Below are 19,573 nucleotides of genomic sequence, written 5' to 3'. Positions count from 1 at the left end.
TGGAAGCTGATCTCTATGACTACTCCCAGAAGTAATATTGATTGCATGACATCATCTGGATGTTGGTGATATTCCAAAAAACATGTTGTTCCAAAAAATCTGAACTACGTAATGGCTGCTTTGTGGGCCTTTTCCAGGAACAGTAATCTGATGGATGGGACACCTTATGTGTATATGGGAACCTTTTCTGCTTGAGAAAAAACAGCATTGACTTCCATTTTAAAAAGCACCCCTAAAAAGGCAGGTAGACCCAGGAAGAAAGAGGCATAGTTGGTAACTTTATTGTATGTCATACTGGTATCTCCTCTGAAAGGGTCACATAATAGTATGTAAACAGGTGTTCATCAGATCAATTATTGATGGCAATTGATGCTTTGGTAGAACTTAAGGTCTCCATCCTGGACTGAACTGTGGCTTTTGGAGAAAATCCACTCAAGAATTTCCAGCTCAGACTCCCTGTTTGGAATCTGGGCACTAGAAAGAAGACAAAGTAGAAGTGTAAGTCGTCTTGTTCCCTGGGAGATCAATTTTGAAGCAGATGAATACTGCATTTTAATTGGTTGGAAGAACAGGATGTCAGTCTTGGTTTGGAATGCTTTTAATTCTCAGATATAAGCCACAACGGATATCTCTGGTGTGACAAAGTTCCTCCTCCACCTTGGTGGGTCCTGCGCTTATTGGCAGATTTGTTCACCTCAGTGATCTTCCCTTCTTGTGGAACCCACAGTCTGAGTCAGTTCCTCCTGTGTCTGATCAGGAGTTGGGAGGTTTGGGGGGAACCCAGGCCCGCCCTCTACTCTGGGTTCCAGCCCAGGGCCCTGTGGATCACAGCTGTCTATAGTGCCTCCTGTAACAGTTGCAGGACAGCTACAACTCCCTGGGCTACTTCCCCATGGCCTCCTCCAAACACCTTCTTTATCTTCACCACAGGATCTTCCTCCTGGTGTCTGATAATGCTTGTCCTCCTCAATCCTCCAGCAGTACACTCTCTCACTCTCAGCTCCTTGCCTTCTTGCTCCCAGCTCCTCACACATGCTCCTTCTCCTCTGGCTCCTCTCTGCCTGACTGGAGTGAGCTCCTTTTTAAATCCAGGTGCCCTGATTAGCCTGCCTTGATTGGCTGCAGGTGTTCTAATTAAAGTTGCTCTCTCTACTGCCTTCTAGAAAGATCTTAATTGGCTCCAGGTGCCTTGATTAACCTGGAGCAACTGCCATTTGGTTACCAGGGTACTAGGGATTTGTTTAGCCTGGGGCTAACATACCTGTTTCTCAGTACTTTACTGTAGCCATCTGGCCTTGCCCCATCACACTGGTTAAGATTTATTCTTCTGACAGCATTGATACAACACTTGAAATTTCCTGTTCTCTATTTGGGAAACCACTTTAAACTGAATCAGCCTGTAGTCATACTTGCTTGAAAAAAAGCAGAGTGTTGTACCGCAATATCTCCTCTGTCTCTCGTGCCACTTTGTGTATTCAATAAGCTCAGCTAGATGGACATACCTCCTATAACTCATAACTGGATCAAAGATTGCCAAGACCCACAGTAAGGTCTGTATTTCCTTTTGATCTACCGGAGCGCCTTAGATTATGTTTATTTTTACATTATATTATTATTATTATTATTAAAGGAGGATTTCCCTGGTATTGCCATTTATAGTCGCCAAAGCATCTGTCCTCAGGATACTTAATAGTAACAAATATCTGATTTGCATCGGGATTGGATTTCTGGAAGACTATGCAGTCCGCATAATACTCCTGAGAATGGTTTCAAATTGCTCCTCGAAGACTGAATCTGAGGTTCTTCCTCTGAGGGCTCTAGCCCAAAGACTGGAACAGGTCTCGCATAAGTGAATATGAGGAGACTTCTCTGCACTTTCTTTTACTCTGGAAAGATTTGCATTACAGCAAGCTAAAAGAAAGTCCCCGCACCTCTTTTTCCTCTTTTTACTAGGAAAATCAAGCCTTAGAAATTTCCTTTGCCGAGGGGTGACTCCTGTGGCCAGAATCTGTAGCATGCCTTTATCTTTCCTTGCCAGTTTGTCAGAGTTATACGGAGGGAAAGTGAAAGAAATTAATCTTGAAGTCCAGCTACCAAGTGTACCCTGATTTATGGAGTTTGCCACCCCCTAAACGGTAGGACAAAGGGAGAGTGCGCTACCTCTGTCGCCCATGATAACAGAATATCACTCGAGAGGGACCCTGGAGGGAGAACCTGCTGCTGTGCTACTGAAATAAGTATAACATTTGTAAGGTTCATTCTTTTGAGATGATTTCTTAGTAGGGTTCCTTAAACTTTACAGATGCTCCCTAAACCCCTGCTTGAGGCAAGGGCACATGGCACAGCCCTTTTGTCTCACTGGATCCTGTTGTGAACCAGGCAGTCTTACACAAAATGCCGCATGGCATAGTCCTTGGTCCTGGGTGGACTGATTTTAATCAGCAAGCAAAAACCTTGATTTAAATTATGTTTTGAATCCTAATTCAGCAGTTTTCCTAAAGAAAGGCTGAGTCTCATGTGTTGGTAACCATTACAACATGTTGATCTGCAACTAAAATATAGTTTTTACACTAAATTCAGTGCTTTCTTTTCCCCCTGTGTGTGTAGGGCTAACCTGGAGGACACACTATATCCACACACATTTAAGCAATATTATCGCTTAACCTACATTTATTCAGATTCTTAACTTTCACATTTTTATTATGATTAGAAAATGGTGAATGATGCCATTTCTTATTTACTAGATGATTAAGTTTTACTTCTGATTTGTGTCAAGATCTATTTGGATGGAAATGCAAATTCAATTAAAAAGCACAAAAAAGCACATACACTAAAAAAATAATACTAACTTAAATGTGCTGGATACAAAAGAAAAAATTTTAAATCCAAAAAACACATTTTGATAAACTAGCAATTATTAAATAAAAGGAATACTTATCTATAGTTAGGGAAGTCAGCTAATTTTGGCCCCTAGGTCCTTCAATGTTTTAGAATTAGTAGATCTCATCCTCTCATATCTACTTTTTGAAACTGCTTTTTCAACTCTCAGTTGGATTCTTAACTTTGAATGAACTAGCCATTGAACTGTGCTAGCTGAATAAACTGAAATGAAGAAAATATTCTCTCTGCTCCTGCAGAAGAGACTACATGCTGTCAAAAGCCAGTTTAGCACTTCAACACACTCTGGTTCTAGATGCATAGCCAGTGACTTCACTAGTTCGACTTTCTTTAAAATATGACAGCAAACATGTACTAATTTACATTATTTTTGGTATTTAAATTATTTTAATACATTATGTTAAGGCTTAAAGTTATAATAAGCTGTCAATTTCAAACAGTTTTTTAAAAAATAAACCTATATTTAATTGAGATTAGAAAATCTGATTTAAATTTTTTTTAAAGGTTTTAAATTTTTTTAAAAATCATAATTTTTTCTACACACTGAATCCTATATTAGGCCCTGCCACGCTAAACAGCAGCAGTCCTTCGTTTCACTGAATCCCTTAGTGAGACAAGCAGAGCTGCACAAAAGCTGCATGGCATAGTCCTTTGTTTCAATGGATCCCTCAGTGTCAGGCAGACTTCCAGAAAGGCTGGTTTACACCTTAAATTCGTCAAAAATAAGTGCTGTTCCAGTGGCCCCTTACCGCCTGCTTGTTCCTCCATGTCTGGGCTGCTCTCCTTCTCAGCCCTGGCTATACTGAGATCGGTTGATTCACAGGGAGCACGGTCCCATCAGTCCCACTGGTGTGGGATGTCTGACCCACTACACGAGCAGGGTTCAATTAACCTGGCAGCTGTGGCACAGCTGACCACGATAGGGCTTGATTAGCCCAGACAGTTTTGCATTCTTTTCTGCCATCTTCTCTTTTCATTTTATTGGCTGTGAGGTGTTCCACCAGAAATGCCTGCCCAGATATGTTACACAGGAAGATGCTGCAGGCAGTGACCTCAGCATAAGAAGAGAGTTTCCAGCAACCCTGCTGCAGACCCTCTCCCACTGTGCCTCGCCACTCCTGAGGCTAAATAATAGCCCTGTAATGCTTAGAATCCTTTTTGGTTTTGTTTTCTTGTTGCTCTAACCAGGAGGTCTGGTAAAGTCTTCTAGCAGCTGCTGGAGGCAGGTCAAACTGGCTAGCTGGCTGGATCTTCGTGGATATGGTTACTCCCAGCCTGCCTGATTGACAAGTCTGGTTAATGCCCCCAAGAAGCTGCAAGCAGGAGTAAGACCCATTATACTAGATCGGCAAAGTTTCTCTGCAAAAGCCGCTATTTGTTTACATCCTGGTTGTCATGAAAAACATTATGTGACTCTCACACCATTTAACTTCCCGGGAAGAACATATGCACTTTTTGCTTCTGCTTCTTATGGCCTGATCCAGAGCTTCCTTGAAGTCAGTAGAAAGACTCACTGACTTCAATGGGCTTTGGATCAGGCCCTAAAAGAAGTGTTTGACACAGTTCAACTCCTCCCATTGTCTTCAGATGTGTGAATATTAAGAGAAGTATTATTTGTTGTCTATTCCTAGTACTATTAAATGTACTATATGAATTTTAAAGATCGTGGTAAAACAAAGTACTGTATTGGATTATTTCTTAATTGATATTTTAATGTGTCTACATACTATTATCTATCTAACAGGCCCACTCTTAACCCACTGCCATCTTCCTCCTGAGCCACAGTGCCAGACCCCAGTGTTCCAGCCCTGATCCTTGGCCTTCATCCTTCCCTCCTTGCCCAACTACAGAATTCCAGAGCCTGTCCAACCATCAAGCAAGACTGGACAGAATTTCCATCCCCACTAATGGTCACTTTGGTTATCTGAAACTATTTTTTTTTTTTTAAAAGACAATTTATCGAAAGCCAAGAAAGTTTTTAAAAGCGCAATAGATTAATTTTGGGGCCCATCAAACCTTTATTCATAGTAAAAGTCAACTTCAATTTTGTGGTATTCCCAACATTCAGAACAATAATCAGTTACAATCCTTTCATTTCTACCCAGTTAATTAACCCATTGTGAAATCTCTCTCACTATAAGCTAACAATTAGAAATGTTTGAACTATAAAAAAAAAAACAAGACAATAAAATCTGATTGTTCTAAGTTGGCACACTACTATATATTGCTGGCAGTAGCTATGCCTTACTTCTTGATTTATTAGCAACAAGTTTAATTTTCTTTGCCTCAGAAACCTGAAAAAAAATAAGTTATAACAATCCACACACACACTTACATGCACAAATTTAAAACAGACTAAGAAATGCAAGCATATTCATATCACAGGTTGTAAGGTTACAGAGAAATTAACTTCCTGCTATGGCAAGTCTGTGGTATATGATCACGAATATACAATTAATTAGCCAGGAAAAGGTTGCTTTTTGCCAGTATCGCAGATGTTGATTTGATCTTCCTAACTAATTTAATTAACAAGTTAGTTTACCCTATTGCATGCCTCTCCAACAGTCTCTGGACTGGTATTGTTAACTTTCCAAGAAAGCGCTTGATGATAGGACGACTCTTGGCAAATTTGTCTTTAATTTCAATTTCCAAGACGTCTGTCAGAAGTGCAACAAAAGAATATTTCTGAAAGAAAGAACACATTCAGTTGTGTATCATTACACCATTATTCAACATATATGTAAATGTACACCACTCATTCGTGACAGGCAACCCAAAGCAATGATTATTGATGATGGCAGCCACTTCCAGATTACACAATGATGCTACAATCATTAAAAACAAAAATGTTTCTTCCTTCCTCCTCCTTGAAGGATAAATGGCTTTTTCATGTCTATATTACTATGATGTTTCAATCAAAAATGAAGTTCGGTGAGGCATCAATTTTCTGCTTGGAACAACCTACATCAACTAGTTAGACTTCCACTAGCCTTCACTTTTGGATTTCAGTATAAATCACCACCTTACCAGAATGGCTAAAAACAGTCTGGCTGGTTGGCTAAATAATTCTCAACAGGGAACAAAACTAGAGGCTACAGTTCAACTTTGATACACACATCAACCAGACAGGTTCAAATCTTTGCATATCTGGCAGACTCAAATCAGCAAATGAATGAGTCATGAATAAAAACAAAAATTCTCATCCTTGTCAATCAGGGTTGAGTTTCCTGTGAGGAATGGCATTTAAAAGCTGTTAACCATCTGTTTGCTATACAAATTGAAAGTTGTCATTGTGGAACCCACAGAGTAAAGGAGAGGACCAATTCTGTACCAAGTTCAGCACATGTAATACGATCATAAGATGGTACTGTCAAAGCATTGCTACAGGGAAACACAGCAGTCAGAGCACATGGATATAGTTTGTGGTCCAATGAACGTTGCACAATGCATTATCATTTTAGTAATAAGTTGCAAAAATAAGAGACCAGAGAAGAAAGAGGAAATAGGATAGAGGATTTGGGGGGGGGGGGCGCGAGGGTGGAGTTAACTGGCTATTAGAAAGAAAGACAAGAGACTCCAACTAAAACTCTTATTCTAAGCTTAATTGTGGGGGAAATCTGCATGACTGTGAATGATGCCAGAATATATCACTGGGGGAAATGCCCTCTATTTAGCCACAGAACAGCTAGACTATGAGTAGCGGCAGTGTTAACAGTGACCCCACACTGTCTTGCTTTGCTGCTAATCTACTTCATTCATGTTCCCACTCAGTCCTTGACACCTCTGTTGAGTGTGAAGTCAGACAGCAAATGTGGTGGAGGCATATGTACACTAGAGTATAGACTCAGACCATCAATTCATTTCACAAAAACAAAACGAAACTGTGAATGGCCATCAAAAGGTTACAGGTTTTGGTTACAAAGGCCTGGTCTACATTGGGGAGGGGCAGGATTGATTTAAGTCACGCAACTTCAGATAGGGTGAATAACGTAGCTGAAGTCGACATACTTAAGATCGACTTACTGCGGCGTCTTCACCGTGGTGAGTCGACTGCTGCCGCTCCCCTGTTGACTCCGCCTGCGCCTCTTGCAGCACTGGAGTGCAGGAGTCGACGGGAGAGCGCTCAGGGGTAGATTCATCGGGTCTAGACTACATGCGATAAATCGACCCCTGCTGGATCGATCGCTGCCCGCCGATCCAGCGGGTAGTGTAGACATACCCTAAGAGGTATTCATTTTAATATTATTTCCAGTTCAGTGGGTTTTTTTCAAACACACACTTTTGCCATTCAGCACTCAAATGCATATGAGAGGGTGTCATTTCAGTGTCCATTCTAACACCAAGACAGCCTTCCCTGTGGAAACAAATCTGAAAAATTGCCTTTTGTCAAGCTACATATAAAAATTCAAAGATCATCCCCCCTGCTTGATGATAGAGAAATCTTTGAACGTGCCAATTGCTATGCACTATGAGAGAGAATAATTTCTCAATGAACTATAGTCAGAATCATTGCTCAGGCTGAGCCCAAACATGAATGTTAACTTCCTGTGCCTTTTTGTAACGATACTTCTAACAACATATAATCCATTCTAATTAATCTATTCTTGCTATTTCAAGGAATCCACAGGGCTATTAAGCAATTCCAAAACTTGCTATCAGAAGAGGGATTGAAGCTCACAATATATGGTTCAAATGTGTTACAGAAGACAACTGTTCCTACCCAACAACAGGGTTCCTACAATTACTGCAATTTCCATGTCAATTTAAATAACCAGCTCATAGCATCAGACATTAAGGACCAATACATAAAAGAAGGAAACAGTATCCTAGTGACTTATTGCACCAGCCAACTGAAGGAGTTCTTAAAAGGCATACGTTACCTCTCTGTGCCAAACAGGATTAGTTGTGTTACTGACGATAGTAGACCTTTTCTCCTGACCATGATGGGCAAATGTAGGGAATGTGCTTTTCTTTCCTGGCTGAATGGACATCTTTAGGTAAGGATCAGGATTGAAGAACATCCCTTTCTTTAACCCAACTGCTCTAATATCTTGAAAGAAAGAATGAAAAGGAACAAAAAGATTAAAACAAGAGTTTAACAAGTCCTAAAATATTACCTCGGAATCCAGTTGACCATAAACAGTTAAAAAAATAAAAAAGTAACACAAAATTACTAATACTATGATTAACTAGATCTAGTGAATGGAAGTTGCCTATGGCAGGAATTCACTCTGTTTTCCTGAGAGAACAAACAGAGACTAGACCGGGCTCTTGATTTACATTCTGGTCCCCAGTTATTTCTAATATAAAATACTTTGCACACTTCTGACGCAGAGTTGCAGAATAGTTTTTCTTCTGTACCTAATGTATTTGCATTCAGAGAAAAAGCACTTGCGAGTATTTTTCTTTTCCGGTTCCCTGAAGCCACTGATTTCTGGGTCCTTCTTCATGAGGTATCCTGGCATGTAGTGTGCAGTCTCCAACCTCAGTGAAGCTGGCACGCACAAGGTCAGATGTGCAATTTTGTATGTAGTTTTTGCACATACAGAAAAAGCTTAACTGTACTAAAATGAAACACTGAACTTGGATTCAACCTAAAAACCCCAACCCAATGATCAAAAGTAACCGTTGAGGGTGAAGACACACTAAAAGTAGTATATAGGAAATATCATAAAATACAAACTAAACCCTTTTAAGAGCAATTTCTTCATAACTGAAATGTCAGAGAAAGAACACTACAGTTCTCTATCATGCACTTCTCATCTGAACCAGTTAGATACACTCCTTCTCCAGGCAGAAAACACAGTTATGCTTGTGAAAGAAGCGGCCCTCTATGCCTCTTTATAAATGGTTATCCACCAGCCTTGAAAAGCAATTCATGCATAAAGAGACAAGAACTCATTAGCAAGGAAGAGGGACTAATGTTTTCCCCCACTTTTTAAAATATATCCACAGAACTTAATTTTAAATTATTCTGAATACATACAGAGCTTAAGAACATGTAGGATCCTACAGCCTAAGGCAGATACATGATTTCATCATGCAACCCAATTTTGCATTGAATATAATAATGTACTGCATTATATCACTAATGCTTTCTGACATGCACTGTCATAGCCTATAAACAGCAATGGTTAGGGAGGTTCAGCCACTCAGCTTTCTAAGTATTCTCAACTAATTTTAGAGACCTCTCTATAAAAGCCACCTATCCTTTCATCATCTTTAAAGAGCAGCATTTTGAAATGGGAATCTGAACATAGTTAATTAAAGTGCTCTTAGAAAAGACTGGATAATGAAAAAGAGCAGGCTTTTTTAAAAAAATATGAAAGACACCTTCATAAAAGCAAGATTAAAACCTGACCTTTCAAACAAAGTTGGTAAGTCAAGATCGGAGCACAGTGAGGAATATTTGCACTATGTTTTCTATTCATTTTTTTTCCAAATGTGTGTGTGATCCAGTTCTGTTCACACAATAGTCAAGGAAAATGAGTTCTCAGTCTGTAGCCAAAATTTGTTTCATGATTAAATGATGTTAGTTTCACACCAAAGCAGAAGTCGTAGACCTGCTTTTCCGAGTCAGTCTGCCCAAACATGATTGTTGTTTCCATGCTCTGCTGCTAGCAGAAGTGCAAGGACAAATTTACCCTGACCATGCACCTGTTTTGATATCCACTGGAGACCGTGCAGAACCTAAGTTTGTCTTCTTTGGCAGACTGCTTTCTTCACTACTTTCCTCCCTTGGTAATCAGAGTGCTGATAAGCAGTAAAGGTATTTATGAATGGACAGATGCTTAATTAGCACCAAACACGGTCAAGCCAGTTGAAATATCATATTTATCTATGTTCATCTCCGATGGGAGTGTTAGCAACCCAAGAATGGATCACAGCATTGCCTCAGACAGAGGGGGAAAGGCCATTCTGGTGCAGAAGAGCATTCTGAGTGAGTGAATAGATGAAGACAGCTCCTCCCCACCATTCCCATACCTGCAAATTAGGTGCTCCACTGAGCAGCTATTTTGGGAACAACAGGCAGCATATTCAGAGATCTGTCCTGGAGGGACTTCACTAACAGAAACTAAGTTCTGAAACATTAAAATGAGCAGAACAAAATGCCATCATCTGTAATTACTTTAACTGCTGGAGCTAAAGGCTGAGTTTTCAACTGGAATGAGAAGGAAAGATGTGGATACACAGGCTAGATAATCTAGTGATCACTTCTGGCCTTTAAACACAGTTTCATTCACTTCAGCTGCACTGAGCGTTCAATCGTGGAACTAAACTTTTACAAAGAGTTCACGTTCCCTGGGTAGGGACAGTTTTCAGAACTACCAGGCTTCATGGACACAGCATGCATCATCTTGGAGTGAGCTGACCACGCTTCGGGAGGGGGGGAGGAGGAAGAGGAATGTTCCCAAGGAGATGACTGCATATTAGGGTGAAAGGGATGTGGAGCAGAGCAGACTCCCAGATGTCTGACTGCATGGGTGCCAGGTGCATGCTCCTGTGACAGCAACCTGAAAGGTACATGAAGAAGATGAGCAACAAGGCAAGCCCTTGATGGGGGAAGAAGGAGAAGACCTGGAGGCCAGCACTGCTGGTGTTGCTTTGAGACTTAAATTTCATTCACCACTACTGCATCGTGTTAGTAGGCCAAAACTAATTTTGAGAGGCCTAGATTAGGAGTTTGCCCCCCTGAAGCTGCCAGGTTAGGAGACATCCTACTCCCAGGGGAGGATTTTGCTCACTTGCGGTAACACATAAAAGAGTCTATCGCATCATTCAGAGATCAGCAGATGAGAGCAGACGGGTGGGGAAAAGCGCGCAGAAGAAGACAGAGTTCCCCACCCATCACTTGATAAGTAGGGAGGGGAGGAGCTACTACAATGTGTTCTCCCAGAAGGTGTATCACAATAGGAGCAGCTCTGGGCCACAGCAGCTGTCTAAGAGCTGACAAGGTCTCCCACTACTCTCTAGGGAAACCATCTGGAGAAAAAAAACAGATCAGGAATTGGAATGAGTGAAGGGGTGTTGGAGTGAGATGAGGTGAAGAAAGAGGGAAGATGCAGTACTGCAGGAGAATTGGAGGAAGAACTTGGGGATCTCTTGTGTGAGGGTCATGAAATAAAGATGGGAATTTTGGGGCAAAAGGAAGGTCTGATAGGAAATGTAATGATAAGCCATCCAAAAATGTTAAGTCATCTCTGGCTCTGAAATCCAGAGAGCTAGGGACGCAGAGACAGGGAAAAAGGAGACAAGTGAAAGGAGACAGCGGTTTGAAAATGAAACCGAGACCAAACTTCACTGCTAGGTAATCCCAGGTGATCTGGATGTCCAAGCAACTTAGTCTGAGATTGTCATTCTGTTCATGCAAAACACGCTTTTGGCCACTCTGACAGTTGATATGAAAGAAGTATCTGATATTTAAACGCAAAGGGAACCTTATTGAAATAGGATTTCACTCAAAAACTCTATTGAAAGGCCGAGTGCATCAAGTGAGATTGTACATTTCTGACTACTACAGTATGGCTCAAACTTTCAAAAATTCTCTCTGACATTGGATGCCCAACTTAAGAAATCTTGGACCAGATTTTCAAAGGTGGTGAGTACCTACATTACCTATTAATTTCAATTGGGAGTTGTGGGTGCTTGGGACCTCTGAAAATCAGGCTGTTTGGACCTCTGAAAATCAGGCTCAAGTTAGGAACCCAAAAGAACTGTCTCTTTGAAAATCTTGGCTTATGCCTGCTGGAGCCTCTCTGATCACATTTTCCAGGGGTTCGAACAAACGGATATTAAAGCACCCCTAGTCCTTTTCACCATGAACAAACTGACACACGCTGTAAATATTATAGCTAAAAGGTGTAGTGCAATTAAAATTCTATCCTGTGCTAGAGATGCACAATTGCTATTTTAATTTTTTTCATTCAATCTCTTCTTCTGCAGGTTTTGCTACTACAACTGACCTTCCTGCTTAGGTATGAGAAGATGTAGCATACAATTTAGAAAGACATTTTAATGTCATTTGTGTTCACAATTATTTGTAAATGTCAATACAGAATTCTTCAGCAACTTGATTTTTCCTTTCCTCTGAGAGAGTCCTCCATTAGGCCAACCAATAGTGAAAGTTATTCATGTAATTTTTGAAAGGATATTTTCTCCAGTCTGCCAGATCATCTAGTCTGACCTCCTACGTAGAACAGGCTAAGATCATCCCCAAACTAAATCCAGCAACAAAAATTAGTCCAAGGTATTACAGCCCTCAGGAAACTAAGCTATTATGTGCCACAAGCAGAGGATAGGAATGTCCAAAATGGACCAATCCTCAAGGCCCCTGAAATGAACCTAGATGATTCTGGCAAGAAACCTACACCACACCCTGGAGAGGATGGAAAAAAATCCCTAAAGTTGCTGCCAATCTGACCCGTTGGAATATTCTTTTCTGACTCCACATATGGCAATCAACTAGTTTCTGAGCACGTGATATTTCATTGTACCACCAAACCCTTATGAATATCTAGCAGCACTCCATCTGTAGCAAGAGATGGACTGTACACACTGCAAGTGATCGGTCCTGTCACGAATCACTGTTGCATGTGTTCTTTATAGAGCTACACCCCCTTTATACCACCTTTCTGCCTCCTAGCTAGATCAGTCTCATATCTCCTGCTTGTGGGTCACTTCTTTTGTAGGAGATACAAAGCTCTGCAAAAGTGGATATTTCATCAAAATATTACATAGTAAATTCAACTGTCCTCTGAAGCGATATTATACCAGTGTTGGAGAGTAATGCAATCACTTAAGTATGAAACAGAGGGATTTGGGCCATGATTTAAGTGTAAATTTCAGTAGTGGAGTCACTACTGATATCTCTCTATAATCACACTCATACAGGGGGCTGGAACTAATCTTTCACCTCCAAAAGTAGGAACTTCTAACACTTAAGACAAAAGAGACTTTCTTTGCCAACATTAGTTAGGTCCCTGATGTGGCCAGTCCTGGAGGAAAATATCATTCACACAAAGACACTACCCTGCAAAATTCTGCTCTACTAAGTAGAAGTATCTCCTTCTCCACACAAAAAAGCCCAAACACTTAAAAAACATACTACCTTTCCCCAGACGTAGCCCCTTTATGGAAAAATCTTATTAAATTTACCATTCTATAAAATGTTTAAATTAACCATACAAATTCCCGCAGCTGAGTTAGAACTCTCAATTACACTCTATAGGTTTTTAGAGTGATTTTTATCGAATGCTACTCATTTTGTATAGGCTTTCTTGTGTTTTTCCCCATTAATTCCTACACCACCATTCTAAAAGACAGCTTTAGTGCATTCTAGTCTTACACAGAGAGACAAATCTCTCTGTCTTCAAGATTTAGGGACCAGATTCTACCTCCTTTGTTCACATTGTGATACTTTACTCTCATGAGACTACATGTAGAGTAAGCACTAATCAACATGAGTAAGAGTTTAATTCCCTTTCTCTGTTACTAATGAAAAAAAAGTGTTCAAAAAGATTTCACTATTTACAACCCTTGTTCTGGCACTCCGTCCATCTCTCAAAGCAATGAGACTAACTTACATTTCATTAGCCCTTTTCTATGTGCAGAAAAGCTAGCTTTACCACTACTCAGTCTGAGATGGATGTTCCCTCAGGCACTGAAAATTTCTTGGAGACTTCTCATGCTAGATCCATCAAATCGGTTTCATTCACTTCTGGATATAAATGAATCTTGCTTGCTTTCAACATATACATGTTCTCAATGAAATTATATCATTTGAACCACTAGAGTGCACTCCCAAAGGAGAGAGATGTAGCTGAGGAGGAAATGTTTTCCATCTTTGGGTATTTTAGGTCAGTAATTTTTTTTTAAATGTACATTTGCTTTGCCATAGTACAGTTGGAGTTAATTCTGACTTTCAGTAAATAATCTAACACAAAACTGAAAAATTATTCCACTAAAAAAGGCAAGATACTTCTGAAATCTTACCTGATAATGCAAAGCTGACTAGTTTCCGAGACTGTTGAGCTGCAGAAGCACCTTCATCCATGCCTTCCACCCCCATCTAAAGAGGAAGAAAAAAAATGAAGCGTATCATGGTGTTTTTCATTTGGTTTTATATGTTCATGAGGATGATTACGAAGCAGTCAGGAGAAGAATATTACCCATAGACAAAGCTACAATCTGAAGACACCAGTTTCTGTCCACCTCAAGCTCCCTGGAATTTCATGAATACTAATGACTGTCTGTGCTATGTAGTGTCAATATTGCTATAATGAGAATCATCCGAATATACTGTGACAGGATCAGGCCAGATTGATACAAGAGAGAGTTAGAGGGTCGATATATTAGTCTCAGATTAAGTAGATCCCTTTTGGGTAAGGTAACAGGGACAGTTCCAGAACATGCAGGAACTTGCTAGAATCAATTAGGACAGGCTGGCTAATCAGGGCACCCGAGTTTAAAAAGAACCTCACTTCAGTTTGTAGCATGCACGCGAGGAGCTGGGAGCAAGAGGCACTAGGAGCTGAAAGTGGGAAGGCATACTGCTGGAGGATTGAAGAGTACAAGCATTATCAGACACCAGGAGGAAGGTCCTGTGGTGAGGATAAAGAAGGTGTTGGGAGGAGGCCACGAGGAAGTAGCTCAGGGAGTTGTAGCTGTCGCTCAGCTGTTCCAGGAGGCACTCTAGACAGCTGCAGTCCACAGGGCCCTGGGCTGGAACCCGGAGTAGAGGGCGGGCCTGGGTTCCACCCAAACCTCCCAACTCCAGATCAGACACAGGAGGAATTGACCTGACTGTGGGTTCTACCAGAAGGGAAGGTCTCTGGGCTGTCCCCTGACCCACATGGTAAATCTCTGAGGCAAACAAATCCGCCAATAAGTGCAGGACCCACCAAGATAGAGGAGGAACTTTGTCACAATACATAATGCATGGACTATTAGGTGTGTGGAGGGTATTAACTGGAGAATGTGAAAGCACTTGTTCCTCATAGGTTTTTGTGTCTTCTCAAAAGAATCAATAGCGCAAATTAGCATCTTATACATAAGCATGAGCTAACCACAGACACTGTGCAGTAAGTACTTCCATGTATCATTTATTACCTAAACACAAAATACATGGCTCACTGAGGGCAATCAAAAGAGAAGACTCAAAACATTTAAACATCTATGTGACAAAATAAGGCACATCAGATTTCTAAGTATGGTATTGATTTGAATGCCATGCTCATACTTGGGAAACTTTCACTGAGGTTTATTTGTACTTTCCCTGATAAGGGCTTTTTTGTAAGTTTCACTTATTAGAAATAAATCTGCCCCATTTCTTCCTTCACAAATGGAGATTTTGCAAATGCATCAGTAGGAGGAGCTTGCCTTTTTTCCAAGAGTGACATGTGTAAGGAACCACGGAAGAGTTTGTTACGGCCTAGCTAGGGCTTATCGCCTTCTCAAGGACAGGTTATTAGAGGCTGTTGTGCACTGGTGCATGCCGCTTGTAACCAGTTAGAACCGCTTAGCCTGGGAAGCCCCTGTGTATATGGGAAGTGCAGAAAGCCCCTGGCCCTCTGCCCAAAGAGGCAGCCCCAGCTGTTGGAAAGCCCCAAAATGCATAAGCATGAGCTGCTTTACATGCTATTAATATGAAGTTATATCTGCCAGATATTGTTTTGCTGCTTTGGACTCAGCTCCCTGCTTTTGTGATAGCAACGCGTGGAGTCCCCGTTGTGGGTGTGTTACTTCACCTTCATTAAACGCCATATTACTCACAGTGTGTGTGGACCTCGTCCTTGCAGGGCACTCAGGCACGTAACATTATGTATCCAGCTAAACAATCTATCACAAATCATGGACTATTAGGGTATGCCTATACTGCCTCCCCAGCCGGGTAGAGACACTTGTGCTAGCTCCAGTCAAGCTACTGCACTAAAAGCAGCAGTGTAGATGTTGCAACATGGGGGGCAGCTCAGACTAGCCACCCAAGTCCAAGCCCCCATGACCTCCTTGATCTGAGCTTGGATGGCTAGCCCATGCCGCTGCCTGTGCTGCAACATCCATACTACTATTTTTAGCGCACTAACTCCAGAGGAGCTAGCACAAGTCTGTCTATCCACACTAGGAGGAATGTTCCTAGCTTCAGTGTAAGTCATACTCTTACTTTTTGAAAATATAGGGTTTGTGTTTTAGGACAAATTATTTCAAAAGGAAGCACAGCACTCTCATCCAGCAGGGAAAAGACAATGAATTGCTAGGATAAGGTGAAGACAACCTGTAGAAATGCTTACCAGATCGTAAGTCTGATAAAGCTTGATATCTGGACACACTGTAAGGTGTACACTGGGGGTATGCATCTCTAATAAAACAGAGTGTTACCAAAGTGATTTTACATTTAAAAAGAGAAAAATATGTTGCAGAAACATGCATGTAAATGAAGGGTATAAAAAAAGATACACAATAGAAAAACTATTAAGTGGTCTGTTTCCAAGAATATAAATCATAGTGGGGATGTAAAACACTGAGAAAAATACTGCAGTCCAGCTGCATTTAGCCATATGTTAAATCTGTGAAAGATAAGACACCTCTTTACATCAAGACTGGATAGCTTTCTAAAAATTACGCTATTACTCAAACAAAAGTGATAGGCTTGATACAGAAGTTACTGGATCAGAATACATGTTTGGAATAGCCAGGAGTTCAGAATACATGTTTGGAATAGCCTCTACTGGCCTTAACATCTTTAATCTATGAAGAAACTCAGCTTCAACTTAATATAAAGTGTAATGGCTGTCTTTTCAAATCTTTTTTTTAAAAACAAATAGATATTGCGATCTGTTAATCTGACTGCCATGCCAATCATCATGGAATATATCTGCACACTAAAGTAGCGCAAAAACAAAGCAAGACTAAGTGATGAGGATTAATCAGCATCCGAAGTCCAAGAATTTTCTCATTAGCAAAATTCTAACATTTAGCATAATATGTAGCAAAGATGAAGAAACAGCAGAGATGAAGAAAAAGCGATGGCACTCTTGTCTGAGGTCTCCATGGGCCTTGCCTTCAGAAAGGATGCACGGTGACAGGAAGTTACGTTTGTTCACATCTCAGCATATTTCATTTTGCCTGAGTACTACATTCATGATTCACCATTTCTCATGCAATAACATTTCTGAATAAAGGTGCTCTGCATTCTGTCACATGTGTATTGACTATGACATTGTTATTCTAAATGACTTCATAAGGGTAAGTCACCTGTGACACCATGCAGCAGAATGACCTGGTCTTCCATGGACAATGGGTTAACTCCATCTCAGCTTCCTCTATCCTTTGCAAAGGTGCTTGGAAAGCAGAGCAGGGTATAGATATCTTTGGGACAGTTGGGCTGAACACCAAGGGTCATAAGAACTGTGGAGTTTTCGGGGGGGAGGGGGGGTGTTTTTTTTGGCTGTTAACTTATATTGATTTCTTGTTCCAAACATTCTTCATTAAGAAAAGGTCCTTGCTGATTCTGTGTATATTTTTTTCTGAGGAGTCATTCCATCAGATAAGACCACATTATCATACTAATAAGTCATGGCAACAAACTGTCCACATGAGCAATACTTTTTTTTTTTAAACAGAAAAAATGCCTCCATTCAACTCAAATATTATAAAAGTAAAAATACATCAATGTTACAGCAGCTTCACTGCAATGGAATTTACATTAAGGCTGGCACTTTGCTGGCATATAATCTAACACAATGACAATGAAATACAACCTTAAACGCTCACATCTTTCACCTATTTATTGTATATACCCACACACTACAGACCTCCTTAAAAAGGAGTGTAAGTTCAAGAAAATACTAATGACATGAAATAAATTACAGCTTTCAGTATCCACAACTGTTTAGTCACCACAGGATTACCTGGCTACACATTATATTATGTAAACTGGGTACATAGAGTGATAAACTGAAATAAGTACAATACAAAGTTGGGAAGCCTTGCAGTACATATAATAATGCATTTATTTAATGGAACTGAATTATTTATTTTTAACGATTAAAACTATTTACTTAAAATAGTATTTCACAAGAGTGTGTTCAGCACTGGGATAAATAGTAATGATCTGATGTTGAGAAGAAAATCTAAATCTACTGCATTACAAGATGCTTATGGAATAGTCATGAAAATTTAATTATTTTCAGGTCTTACCAGGAATTTTTCCATCTACCCTGGTAATTTCCGTTCTAGTCAGTGGGCAACTCTCAGTAGTTCTACCTACTTTTAATAAGTAATTAACAGTCCAATAAATTAGAGTTTTAGTAATAGATGCATAGATCCATAAACTCTAGGACTGGAAAGGACTCAAGAGGTCATCGAGTCCAGTCCTCTGCCCTCATGGCAGGACCAAATACAGTCTAGACCATCCCTGATAGACATTTATCTAACCTACTCTTAATTATCTCCAGAGATGGAGATTCCACAACCTCTCTAGAAAATTTAATTCATCTCAAGCTTGAGATATGGGTAGGACCTTCTGTTAATTGGTCTGTTTTACATATACATGGAGATTTAGATTGAAGGAAGCTATTCATGTTTCTCCTTGGTACATCACTCCACAGGAAATAACTCAGCATACACATGGAATCATGTCCAGTCTGTTCAGTTTGTTACATCAGCATAGCTATGAAATAGCTGTAAGTAGACAGTGCACTGAATTGTAGGTATTGCCAAACAAATGAGCATCAAGCATTGCTTACTATCGCAACAAACAACTTGCTAGAGCAGAGTTTATTCAGGACACATGCAAACAACATGCATGTGATGGCACCTTTCAAGACCAAGACAGTCAGTGCTAACTGCTGCTCTGCAAGATGCTGAAGACTCTAAACTCCCATTGGAGATGCTTGGTACCTTGCAGGATTAGGCTCAAGCCACGCAGTTCCCAAAATATTATCAAACAGTTTAGTGTGTTTAGACATATGTTCTATTGGATTCTCCCGTATTTCTTATTCTGTTGTTCAGGCCCCTTGCTGTACTACAGCAAACTCACTTATCAACCAATTAACAGAAGGTCCTACTTAATAGGAAAATTACATTCATCAAATGACTTCACACTGGATTTAATACAATTGCATCCACTTACTACTAAGTGACATTAAACAGGCTCCTGTTTAAATTGTTCTCTTTTAAACCCCTGGTTTTCTGTTCCAAAAAGCATTTAATGTTGATTATTGTATGCATCTCAATAGAGTTCTCTGCATTTTGATTAAATATGTAATCTACAAATGAAAACTCATTTTAACTTAGTTCGTTTTGCTCAGTTGTATAGTTGTGTGCGGTTGAAAACTATGTAAATCTGACTGGACTGAAATACAGTTCAGTTGTGTGCAGTGACTAAAAATGGTGTCATAGGAGTCCACGTTTATCGTGTCTTCCTTTCTGTGTTAGGTGTGCATAGTTCACAAGAAAAAAATTTCTAACTAACCAGATTTTCAATCTCAACTTGGTACCTCGGAGTGAAATTGGGCTGTTTCCATCTCCTGTACAAGGATACTGAAGAACAAATTATTCTCTTAGGCCTTGTCTACACTTGCAAGTTGCAGCGCTGGTGAGGGGGTTACAGCGCTGCAACTTAGCAGGTGTCTACACTTAAAAGCTCAGCCAGCGCTGCAACTCCCTGTTTGCAGCG

At 40.3% G+C, this 19,573-nt stretch overlaps 1 protein-coding gene across 3 annotated transcripts in view; it reads right to left on the bottom strand.

Moving 5' to 3' along the window:
• HECW2 (HECT, C2 and WW domain containing E3 ubiquitin protein ligase 2) overlaps positions 1 to 19,573 on the bottom strand; it is a 264,897-nt gene that overhangs the window by 92,543 nt on the left and 152,781 nt on the right. For all 3 annotated transcript variants that reach the window (XM_032803610.2, XM_032803612.2, XM_032803611.2), the window contains 3 exons: positions 13,891 to 13,966; positions 7,779 to 7,948; positions 5,441 to 5,583 (listed from right to left, as the gene is read on the bottom strand). In XM_032803610.2, the coding sequence (XP_032659501.1) occupies positions 5,441 to 5,583; positions 7,779 to 7,948; positions 13,891 to 13,966 (389 nt within the window). The remainder of the gene's footprint in view (positions 1 to 5,440; positions 5,584 to 7,778; positions 7,949 to 13,890; positions 13,967 to 19,573) is intronic.

Source organism: Chelonoidis abingdonii, chromosome 10 (genome assembly GCF_003597395.2).
Source record: "Chelonoidis abingdonii isolate Lonesome George chromosome 10, CheloAbing_2.0, whole genome shotgun sequence".
Classification (NCBI taxonomy): Eukaryota; Metazoa; Chordata; order Testudines; family Testudinidae; genus Chelonoidis; species Chelonoidis abingdonii.
The sequence above is the reverse complement of the archived record's forward strand: the minus strand, read 5'-3'. Positions and strand labels throughout refer to the sequence as shown.